The sequence below is a fragment of the Berghia stephanieae genome, chromosome 8 (assembly GCF_034508935.2).
Source record: "Berghia stephanieae isolate SIO BIC M18660-M18661 chromosome 8, UCSD_Bste_1.3, whole genome shotgun sequence".
NCBI classification, from domain to species: Eukaryota; Metazoa; Mollusca; class Gastropoda; order Nudibranchia; family Aeolidiidae; genus Berghia; species Berghia stephanieae.
Window position 1 is genome coordinate 49,875,736 of NC_088367.1, and position 12,500 is coordinate 49,888,235.

The window sequence follows — 12,500 nt, forward strand, 5'->3', positions numbered from 1 at the left end:
GGACCGAGACAGATAATGTAGACGTTTCGGATTTCCCCTTTTTCAACAAAACAAGATGGATAAAACACTAAGGATGTTGGGTTTTTTTCTTTATGTTCATTTCTCGCTTTGTCTCACACTGTTTTATACACACTTGTTCAAATCTTTATTGTAATATCAACAGTTCAAGTGAGGCTTAGCCGCTGGAAACTGTGGACTGTAAAAATCCAAGAGCAAAAATGAATATAACAGATGCGTCAATAGAACACAACACCAAACACGAAAGGTTTCGGGCTCAAAACTCTTCTACAGCCAATACTAATTCTAAGCGATATATTATTTTTTATTATTTTTTTTGCTATTGACAGAAGGAGGGATTTAAGCCCGAAACAACATATATATATATATATTTATATATTTTATATATTATTATATATATATATATATATATATTTTTTATATACTTTTTGTAACATACAGTTCATATGATTTTTGTAACACTCATTTCATATATATCATTTTACACATAGTTCATAGCCATAATTTTAAAACACACAGTTCATAGACTTTTTTAACAGTTTATAGACTATTCATATGACGTTTATTCAACTTGATATAGCAGATTTAACACAAATGATTCCATAATAATTATTAACAATGATAATAAATGCGAATATAATGAATAAAAATCTTATCTTATTTTATCATAGTTTATCTTATCTCATCTTATCTTATCTTCTTTAAGGATAACTCGGATAATATCATATTATCATCCCAATTGTTTATACATGACATGCTTTTATTATTGTTCATAAATGATATTTCCACGATGTCACTCTCTAATTAAGGCCATGTGGTTCAGTGATAGGGCACTCGCCTTTGGATCGGAAGGTACAGAGTTCAAAACCCGCTCTATAGATTTGTCATTGGAAGAAAATAAAGCTCTTCAAATGTTTCTCGTCGTACTCGGGTGTAATTAATTTTAGCACCTGGGTTTTTTTACAGCGTTGTCTTTCTCCCTCTCTCTCTCTCTCTCTCTCTCTCTCTCTCTCTCTCTCTCTCTCTCTCTCTCCCTCTCTCTCTCTCTCTCTGTCTCTCTCTCTCTGTCTCTCTCCCTCTCTCTCTCTCTCTCTCTCAATCTATCTATCTCTCTCTCTCTCTCTCTCTCTCTCTCTCTCTCTCTCTCTCTCTCTCTCTCTCTCTGTGAAAAGATTGTAATAACGTCTCGTTATATTATATGTATGTTGTGCTGTTGGCTTGTGATTCCTTCTATATCGTTTTGAGCACGTTTAGTGGATATTGCCCTATATAAAAATATAAAAACTCAAGTTTTTTTGTTGTTGTTGTTGTTGTTTGATTTGTTGGGAATTTTTTGTTACTTTTTTTTTATTATTTTATATTTTGTTTATTGTATATTTTTTGGTTTGTTGTTTTTTTTTTTGTTCTTTTTTTTTTGGGGGGGGGGGGTTGAGATGGTGATTATGTTTTTGTATATGTATCATTAAAATGGGTAAATTGTCCACAATGTAAAGCAACTGAGTCCAAAGTTGGGATTACTCCACGATCTTGGATTCCTGTGAAGCAAATAAATAAATAAATAAATACATAAATAAAAAATGAATAAATAAATAAATAAATAAATAAATAAATAAATAAATAAATAAATGAATAAATAAATAAATAAATAAATAAATAAATAAATAAATAAATAAATAAATAAATAAATAAATAAATAAATGAATAAATAAATAAATATATATTAAATAAATAAATAAATAATAAATATATAATAAAATTTCCTTTATTCATCCCACAGGGGATCGTTGTCTCTAGGGTCTATTCCAAGGGAAGACAGGAATAACCCAGACGTCAACCGCAGTGCAGCGCCGCAAAATGAGCTAGGGAGAGGTGACTTGCTCAAGGCCACACAGCGCAGCGGAGGGTGATCGAACTCGCTACCTTTTGGGTACGAAACAAAGACCGCAATAATGAGCCACGCTGTCCTTGAGATTAAACAAACGGTCTAGAAAACCACTAGTAAATTTATGGGGTTTTTTTCTTGAAAAATAACTGTGATACCAAGAATTAGACGAATACGTTTATTACCTGTTGTTTTCCTTAGTTGAGACCCATTGATACTATCCGTTTCAGCAAAATACCCACAGCATCTTTCGCCAGATGAAACATACTTTAAAAATTTACCATCAAATCGATATATTTTAGTTAGAAATAATCACCCAACAGTGTTGGAAACTATCAACCAACGTGCCAGTATTTGCCGGTCTGATAACCCAATTCATTATGGGCTCATTGTTGTCATGAAAAATCTCCCCCAAAAAAATGACTCAAAGATTGTCCATTGCGACAATGTTTAACTCGGCCCATAATTGCATTCGGATGTCAGACCTGCATATTATCGGTACACATCGCTCTAGGATTCCAAGTCTGATGTCATGTCCGCTCAGCAACTAGCAGCTTGGTTCTAAACAAAGAAAATCTGTGCTTTTCATTTTTCATGCTGGCTAGAGCTGTTTCACATGTCATGTGATCAGAATGTATAAAAGTCAAAACATGATAAGACTTATATATTTTTCCTCTAGATACACTTTTATGCTCGTTGGAGAATTATTTCATTAGGGCATCCGCCATTGTTCCGATATTTTAGAACCAGTTGCTAAATTACTATGCGTCATTACGAGGGAAGTGACGTCACGACTGTCGAACCTTGTTAACCAATCTCTCACCTTTACCTTCGATGAGCTTGCTGTGGCCATCTTGTTGATGTCCGAATCGATGCACATGTTAACCAATTGAATCTGTCGATGATACAAATACGTAATGATGATATGCATTTAGGTCAAATACTCACAACATCCGCCAGTCGGATAAAACGTACTAACACATCAAACTGTGTATAACCTTGAACGTTTATAGTCTAGATATTATGCGCTTGGCTAAGAAACTAACAATATTGCCATCCGGAAGTATGACGGACCAACACACAAAACTATGTCTAACTTTGAACTGTTATAGTCTTGTTAATACAGTTTATTGACAATTACTCATAAACACGGATGGCAAAAAACAATGACAAAGACCTGAGTGACGTCAACTTAACACGATCTACAGACTGACTGATATAATATACTGAGAACGAATCACCAAAATGGTTGTTTTTGAAAAAATAACAACGAGCCGAGTGACGTCCAATTCGTTCCTTCTATATTGATCTGGCGTAAGAATTCACAATATTGTTGTTCCTACGACGCATCGTGAGAACAATTCTCATTGGATATGGAATAGAAGAAAATAGGTTTGCGACGAAATATATATAAAAATTATAATTTTCTTATCAGGCATAAAACACGCTTGACGCTTTGGCTTAAAAAAATCAATTTCACAACTTTCTGGTGTAAGAATCAGGATGATGATGATGATGATGATGATGATGGTGATGATGATGATGACGATGATGATGATGATGATGATAATGATGATGATGATGATGATGATGATGATGATGATGATGATGATGATGATGATGATGATGGTGATGATGATGATGATGATGATGAGGATGAGGATGATGATGATGATGATGATGATGAGGATGATGATGATGATGATGATGATGATGAGGATGATGATGATGATGTGGTCAAGATGGTGATGATGATGATGATCAAGATGGTGATGATGAGGATGATGATGATGATGATGATGATGATGATGATGATGATGATGATGATGATGATGATGATGATGATGATGTGGTCAAGATGGTGATGATGATGATGATCAAGATGGTGATGTGAGGATGATGATGATGATGATGATGATGATGATGATGATGATGATGATGATGATGATGATGATGATGATGTTGATGATGATGATGATGATGATGATGATGATGATGATGATGATGATGATGATGAGGATGAGGATGATGAGATGATGATGATGATGATGATGATGATGATGATGATGATGATGATGATGAGGATGAGGATGATGATGATGATGATGATGATGATGATGATGATGATGATGATGATGATGAGGAGGATGATGATGATGATGATGATGATGATGATGATGATGATGATGATGATGATGATGATGATGATGATGATGATGATGATGATGATGATGATGATCAAGATTGTGATGATGATGATGATGATGATGATGATGATGATGATGATGATGATGATGATGATGATGATGATGATGATGATGATGATGATGATGATGATCAAGATTGTGATGATGATGATGATAATGATGATCATCATGATGATGACGATGAAAATGGAATACCTGCAATGGAATCTGACTTGCTCCCGAAATCTCTTTAGATGCTTCTTCTTTTTTACTATCAGAAGGTACTACAACCACTTTACTGTAGGAAATAAGAGATTCAAACAAATGAACAAATTAACTCTCTCCTTGCCACACATTTTCTGAGTTTTCCCTGAATCTTCACACCCACCCAACACAAAAATATTTTTTTTTCTACTCAAACAGAAAAGGAACAAGTACATTCCATACATAATAATAATGTCCAGTGTCTAATTTTTTTCGCTATAACAAAATATTTTCTTTATAATTTGTGATGTACAAAGGATATCAGAATGAGAGAACTGTTGGTTTCATCGTAACGAATGTGACGATTTTCCTATCGATGGTAAGGAGAGGGTTAAAGAAGTAATATCTAGATTGGACCCAATAGACACTTAGATAACCACGCCTCTCGGACAGTCGTCATAATGTAAACATCGGCAGTGATTGATAAGTTTCTTGAATGACACAGGTTTTATTATCGATGGCATATGTCTCAGTAAAATATCCACTGTTCAACCCTTTGACCAATAGATAGTATGCGCTTGGCTAAGAAATTCACAACATTTCCATCAGGAAGTATAACGGATTAGCACACAAAACTCTGTGTAACCATAAATATTTTATAGTCTGGTTAATTAATACAGTTTTTTATGTAGATAGAATGAAGTTGACGTAATTCAGGTCTTTGTTATTGTTTTTTTGTTTGTTTGTTTTTTTTACCATCAGTGTTTATGAGTACTTCAAAGTAAACTGTATTAACCAGACTATGGATAGTATGCGCTTGGCAAAGAAGTTCAAAACATTGCCATCCGGAAGTATAACGGACCAACACACAATGCTGTGTGTAACTTTGAACGTTTATAGTCTGGTTAATACATTTTAGTGAGAACTACTCACAAACGCGGATGGCATATAACAGTAACAAAGACCTGAGTGACGTCAAATTTGAACTATCTATAAACGTGTATGATGGATGATAGTTATTGTCATATTCATTATTATTATTATTATTATTATTATTATTATTATTATTATTATTATTATTATTATTATTATTATTTTTATTATTATTATTTTTATTATTATTATTATTATTATTATTATTATTATTATTATTATTATTATTATTATTATTATTATTATTATTATTGTTATTATTATTATTATTATTATTATTATTATTTATTATTATTATTATTATTATTATTATTATTATTATTATTATTATTATTATTATCATTAATATTATTATTATTATTATTATTATTATTATTATTATTATTATTATTATTATTATTATTATTATTATTATATTATTATTATTATTATCATGATAATAAAATTTAAAACATAATTGAGCTTTATATAGCGCAATATCCACTAAATACGCTCAAAGCGCTTTACAAGGAGTCCCTGGTCAACAGCAACATTTAACATGTAGCACGGGATATGACGCCTATGAGGCGATATTACAATTTTTTCGGACAAAGACAACGCTGTTAATGGCCAGGTACTCATTTTACACCTCAGTACGGCGAAAGAATGTGGGTAAAGAGCCTTTTCCAAGGACACAACTATGCGCCGAGCGCGAGGCTCGAACCCAAGACCTTCCGATCCGAAAGGGAGTATCATACCACTAGACAACAAGCCGCACATGATAATGATGATGATGATGACGACGGCGACGATGATGATGATGAGAATGATGATGATGATGAGGACGACGACGATGATGATGATGATGATGATGATGATGATGATGATGATGATGATGATGATGATGATGATGAGAATGATGATGATTATGTTGTTAATGATGATGATGATGATGATGATGATGATGATGATGATGATGATGATGATGATGATGATGATGTTGATGATGATGATGATGATGATGATGATGATGATGATGATGATGATGATGATGATGATGATGTTGATGATGATGATGATGATGATGATGATGATGATGATGATGATGATGATGATGATGGCAACACTCACGGTTTCCTCAGGGATTTGACTAGCAACACAGTCATGACAATCAGAATGATAAACGCCCCAATCCCTCCCACTGCAGCACCCACAATAACACCGGCATCTGCAATCAATATAGGTAAATCGCTTAACTGGCGTTATGTGGAAAAACTCGTGTTTAACCCTCTCCTTACAAGCCGTATCCAAGATTTTCCTCAAAACGTCACACCAAACTAACACAAAATAGACTTTTTATAACTCTGACATAATAACAGTAAAATTCTGTCGATACATAGTTCCTGTAGCAAAACATATCCTACAACACACTGTTCATTTTATTTAAATTTTATGATGTACAAATCATATTTGAATAAGAAAAAGGTTGTTTGTATCGTAACGAATGTGACGATTTTCCTATTGTTGGTATGGAGAGGGTTAACAAAAAACGAATATGTCCATATATATTATTTGTATTGAGCGGCTATGTGGTCTAGTGGTATGACACTCGCTTTCGGATCGGAAGGTCCTGGGTTCGAGCCTCGCTCGGCGCATAGTTGAGTCCTTGGAAAAGACTCTTTACTTACATTCTCTCACCGTACTCAGGTGTAAAATGAGTACCTGGCCGTTAACAGCGTTTTTTCTGTCCGAAAAAAAATTGTTATATCGCCTAACAGGCGTCATGTCCCGTCCTAAATGTTAAGTGTTGTTGTTCGCCAGGGACCCCATGTAAAGCGCTTTGAGCACGTTTAGTAGATATTGCGCTGTATAAAGCTCAATTTTTAAAAATTTTTACAGCTTCCTAAACTGCTGTAGATAAATATTACTTATGATAATTTTATCATTAACCAGGTAACTGACGTACTGTGGAAAAACGCGTAATTAAAACGTTGGTCAGATCACTCGTCCTTCAAATATCGATCAATTTAAATGATCCTCATCTTGGCAAAAACTGTCAATCCTGGGATTTCAAGAAGTCTTCAAGGTATCCCATGTTTGACATTTTTTTTTCCAAAATAAGGGTCGTTTTAATCGATCAATAATTGACGGACGAGTTTTCTGGTAAAAAATTTAGATTCTATTTTATTTCCAGAACTGCAGTTAAGTGATTAAAGTTATAATTAAAGGAATTGTGAAACGTGGACGCTTGACAAAGAATGTACGAGGAGGATAGAGGCATTTGAGGTGTGGGTGTATAGAAGAATGGTGAGGGTATTATGGACAGACAGGTGTACGAACGAGGAAGTGATGGAGAAGGTGAGACAGGGAAGAATACTGATCGATAACATCAGAAAGAGGCAGCTACGCTTTCTGGTTCATGTGTGGAGAAGAGACGGAATAGAAAAGTTGGTAACATCTGGGATGATCGAATGAAAGAGAGCAAGAGGAAGACAAAGAATGACTTATCTAAATAACCTAAGAATGGCCAAATGTGACTTAAAAAGCAACACATATTCCATGCGCACCGCAGAGGATCGTGATTCGTGGAGACAGCTGACCGGCAACGTGCTCAAGAGCACAAACCACGATGGATGATGATGATGAAGGAAGTGACCTAGAAAACCTAAGTCGCTAAGCCGCGTTTTCCTCAAAGTGACGAAATTGGGAGCAGGCACTGGTGTAAGATAAATATGTGAAAAAGTGTGTATGAAACAGTGCCAGACAAAGCAAGACAGCAAATAGGATTGAATAGTCTGATGTCACGTCGCTCAGCAACGGCGAGCAGCGTGGTTCTAAACTAAGAAAATCGGTACTTTTTATTCTTAATGCTGTCTAGAACTTTTTACACTCATAAACGCGGATGTCAAATAATGCAATAACATAGACTTGAGTCTATAGTGAAAAGCGAACACACATAAAGATCACAATAATACCCAGAGCAAATGACACACACGTAAACCTACAAGGCATGTTACAATAATATAGATAGAACGAAGATGACGTCACTCAGTCTTTGTTATTGTTTTTTGACATCCACAATTATGAGTAATTCTCACTAAACTGTATTAACCAGACTATAAACGTTCAATATTACGCATAGTTTTGTGTGTTTGGTCCGTTATATTTCCGGGTGGCAATGTTGTGAGATTCTTAGCCAAGCGCACAGCATCAGGAGTCAGATTGAGAGAATTTTATGAGCACAAAGCAACGAGCTGGTGTTCTAAAACCATAAACAAAAAGCTGAGTGACGTCATCGTCATTCATTCTATCAGATACTTACTCATTTCTTTTGAAGAATTGTCTTTTGCAATGGGTGTGGCGAGGTGGCGGCAGTGGGTGTAAATGAAATGTTGACGTGTTTATTAATATCATTTTGAGTGCGGTCATTGGTTACTGAATGTGAGGACGGATGGCTCTCTTTCGGATTATTATTGTTGTCTATGGTGAAAAGTTGTGGATAGGTGGCGTTTGACAGAAATGGCCCGGATGTTGCCTTGATAAATGTGTTGCTATTTTTAGATGTCACGTTGGCTACCAGCGGTGATTGTTGTTGTGTGTTGTTGGGTGTGCTGCCGATGATGATGTTAGTGGGCTTTGCGGTGGTTCCTTGGCTGTTTCCGGAAAGGTCAAGGCTGGAAGAGGAGGACAAAGTACTAGTGGTAGATGGGGAGTTATTGGAGAGGGATGAAAGAATTATAGTGTTCAATATCGAGGCTTTCATAGGAGTTGTTAGTTTTGTTAGAGTTGTTTTCGCCGATGTTGTAGTTGATGTCGAATGTCCTGTTCTTGGTGTTGTTATTGTTGTGAATGTTTTTGTTTTTGCTGTTTTATATATCGTTGTCGTGATCGGTGACTGCCGATGTATTGCTTTTGTTGCTTGTCTTCTTGTCGTTGTTGTTGTCGATGTTACATATCCTGTTTTTGGCCCTGAATTTGGTCTTGTTGTTTTCATTGTGGTTGATCTGGGTTGATTAGTATATGGAAGAGGAGGACACACCATCTTCACACTCAGGTCATCAATGGCTATATCTCCATTGTAGTTTTTTCCAACGGTGCCGATAATCTCGAACTGATGGGGAAAGAAAAACAAGTAAGCTTGTATCTAAATAATAAATAGGTTTAACTTTTATATAGAGCAATATACACTTAATGCGCTCAAAGCGCTTTACAGTGGGTCCCTGGCCAACAGCAACATGTAACATGTAGAACGAGACATGACGCCTGTTATGCGAGAATACGTTTTTTCCAGACAGAGATAACTGTTAACGGTCAGGTACTCATTTTACACCTGAGTACGTTTAGAGAATGTGAGTAAAGAGCCTTTTCCAAGGACTCAATTAATCGCCGAGTGAGGCTCGAACTCGGGGCCTTCCGATCCGAAAGCGAGTGTCTTATCACTAGACCACATAGTTGCATATAATATGAAGATCCTGGGCCCTAAGTATTAAAGGCATTGGTTTTGAAGACAATATAGAGGCTATATATTAAAGTGAATGATACAATCAGTCGGATGGTGAAAAGGTTTGAACTGAAATATTGCCAAGTTTAGTAAGAAGGTCAATATTTATCAAAATGAGTTCTTGTCATAAATGATTAAATCAGTCCTTTCTGTACATCTTCGGGGATCATCAAAGCTTAATTTCACTTCTAAATATTTTTTTTACAGCTAGTCAAGTTGAAAAAGTATGAAATTTGAGAAAAGTTGCTGGATACCTTTCCCATACATCTGACCATAACTTCAGGAAAAATCACCCGATTCACTGCAAATAAAGATGTAAATGCTCTGGGGAGCATATTCTTTCAGAAAATGAAAAAAATGCAAATCCAAAATTTCCACCTTCCGACTGATTATGTCATGCACTGACACATATATCAGATTAGGCTATAAATAGGACGAAGTTGACGTAATTCAGGTCTTTATTACTGTTTTGTTTTTTCTTCAGGGAAGGGGGGGGGGGGGGGGGGAGAGGGGGGTTGTGTTGTTTTTGTCCATCATTGTTTATGAGTAATTTTACTAAAACTGTATTAATCAAATTATACACGTTCAAGGTTACACATAGTTTGTGGGGTTGATCCGTTATACTTCCGGATGGCAATGTTGTGAGTTTCTTAGACAAGCGCACAGTCTCTATAAAAAGAATACAAAACATAAAAATGGAGTAGTGGGATAGGGGACTTAGATTAAGCGAGTTCATATGAAAATACTGGTTAAATCTACTGAGGTGATTATATTTTAAGTTTATCACTGAATACGCTTCAGCAGTCACGACGTCACTTCCCCCGTAATGACGTATGGTAACTTAGTAAATGGCTCGAAACTGTCGGAACAATGGCGGACGCCCTAATGAAATATTTCCTCGACGAGCTTAAAAGCGTATCCAGAGGAGAAAAAACATAAATATGATCTTGTTTTGACTTTTATACATTCTGATCACAGAAAAGTTCTAGCCAGCATGAATAATAAAAAGTACCGATTTTCTTTGTTTAGAACCACGATGGCCGACGTTGCTAGGCGACGTGACATCAGACTATTAACCAGTTACTAAGTTACCATGCGTCATTACGAGGGAAGTGAGGTCATGAATGTTGAAGCTTATTAATAGGTGAGAACTAAATATAAGAGCGAATGTGAGAATGACAGATCGGAATGTACTCTACAACACGTTATGCCATTTAGTTCATAATACATTGTTATTCTTCTGTGATCTTGTGGTATGACACTCGCTTTCGGATCGGAAGGTCCTGGGTTCGAGCCTCGCGCTCGGCGCATAGTTGACAACTTGGAAAAGGCTATTAACTCACATTCTCTCACCGTACTCTGGTGTAAAATGAGTACCTGGCCGTTAACAGCGTTGTCTTTGTCCGAAAATGTGTAATATGGCCTAACAGGCGTCATGTCCCGTCCCTTCATGTTAGATGTTGCTGTTGACCAGGGACCCCTTGTAAATCGCTTTTAGCACATTTAGTGGATATTTAGTGGATAAAGCGGTTTGAGGTTTCGACGAAAGGCGCTATAAAAATATGCTTATTATTATTATTATTATTATTATTATTATTATTATTATTATTATTATTATTATTATTATTATTATTATTATTATTATTATACTTATTATTATTATTATTATTATTATTATTATTATTATTATTATTCTTATTATTATTATTATTATTATTATTATTATTATTATTATATTGCGCTATATAAAGCTCAATTTTTAAATGTTCTTTATAACAGCTTCAAAAGGTACAAAATAAAAAAACATGGAATGTTTTGGGTTCAAATACCTTCTTCGGCAACAACAAAAAACAAAAAGAAAAAAACCAAACAATTATATCATTAATACGTTAACTCTCTCCTTGCCGATCATTTCCAGTATTTTCCCGAAATGCCTTGCTTACCCAGCAGAAAAATGGATTCTTTAAACAATCAAAAAGCTCTCTATAGATAGAATGCGCTTGGCCAAGGAGTTCACAATATTGCCATCCGGAAGTATAACGGACCAACACACAAACTCTGTGTAACCATGAACTTTCATAGTCTGGTTAATACAGTTTAGTGAGAACAACTCACAAACGCGGATGGCAAAAACAATAACAAAGGCCTGAGTGACGTCATCTGCATACTATCTATAAAACAACATTCTTTTCTTATTAATCAAACAAAGATCATTCCTCAAAGTTAGTGATGTACAAAATAAATCTGAATAAGAAAAAATGTATATTGTTTCGTAACAAATGTGACGATTTTTCTGTAGGTGGTATGGAGAGGGTAAATGGCATTCTCACATTTGTGACCCTTCGCTCCAAAACGGTATTAAGTCGGGATGGTTAAGATGTTGAAAATTGAATTTATAGCCAGAAATATCATACTTGTGTTGAGTTTGTATGTTTTATTGAGGAGAATGGATACCATATTTTACGATGCTAATGCCAACAATTTATATTTTTGACCAGTTTAACATTTTATTCGACTTTTAAGCATCTGGGTCGTTCCGACATAATACCGTTTTGAGACGATGGGTCACATTTTATACCGTGACCTGAAAGGGTAGTTTGGTCAATTCTGTAGAAAAGTCAATTGAAGCTTTTGACCAGGTATCCCCATTGTTATGTTGCTGACCAGTCTTATTCCACAGGGTCTTTCCGTTCGTGTCGTGAATCTGTGAATTAAAAAAAAAAACCCAAAAAACATGAGCATTCATATAAAATAAATAAATAAATCAATAAATAAAAATGAAAATAAATAAAATTCC

General features: G+C 35.1%; 3 protein-coding genes across 3 annotated transcripts in view; all 3 read right to left on the reverse strand.

Moving 5' to 3' along the window:
- Positions 1 to 2,279, reverse strand: part of LOC144979046 (uncharacterized) — a 7,349-nt gene extending 5,070 nt beyond the window's left edge. Inside the window, exon 1 of the mRNA XM_078925662.1 lies at positions 2,245 to 2,279. Coding sequence (XP_078781788.1) covers positions 2,245 to 2,279 — 35 coding nt within the window. The remainder of the gene's footprint in view (positions 1 to 2,244) is intronic.
- Positions 2,280 to 2,583: 304 nt separating this feature from the next.
- LOC144977877 (uncharacterized) lies at positions 2,584 to 9,313 on the reverse strand. Its single transcript, XM_078923277.1, has 4 exons — positions 8,525 to 9,313; positions 6,334 to 6,430; positions 4,303 to 4,384; positions 2,584 to 2,795 (listed from the first exon to the last, which is right to left on the reverse strand). The coding sequence occupies exons 1-4, from the start codon at positions 8,526 to 8,528 to the stop codon at positions 2,613 to 2,615; spliced, it is 366 nt and encodes a 121-aa protein (XP_078779403.1). The 5' UTR covers positions 8,529 to 9,313; the 3' UTR covers positions 2,584 to 2,612.
- Positions 9,072 to 12,500, reverse strand: part of LOC144979047 (MAM and LDL-receptor class A domain-containing protein 1-like) — a 24,705-nt gene continuing 21,276 nt past the window's right edge. The window contains exons 8-10 of the mRNA XM_078925663.1: positions 12,282 to 12,407; positions 9,242 to 9,313; positions 9,072 to 9,206 (exon numbers count right to left, since the gene is read on the reverse strand). Coding sequence (XP_078781789.1) covers positions 9,072 to 9,206; positions 9,242 to 9,313; positions 12,282 to 12,407 — 333 coding nt within the window. The remainder of the gene's footprint in view (positions 9,207 to 9,241; positions 9,314 to 12,281; positions 12,408 to 12,500) is intronic.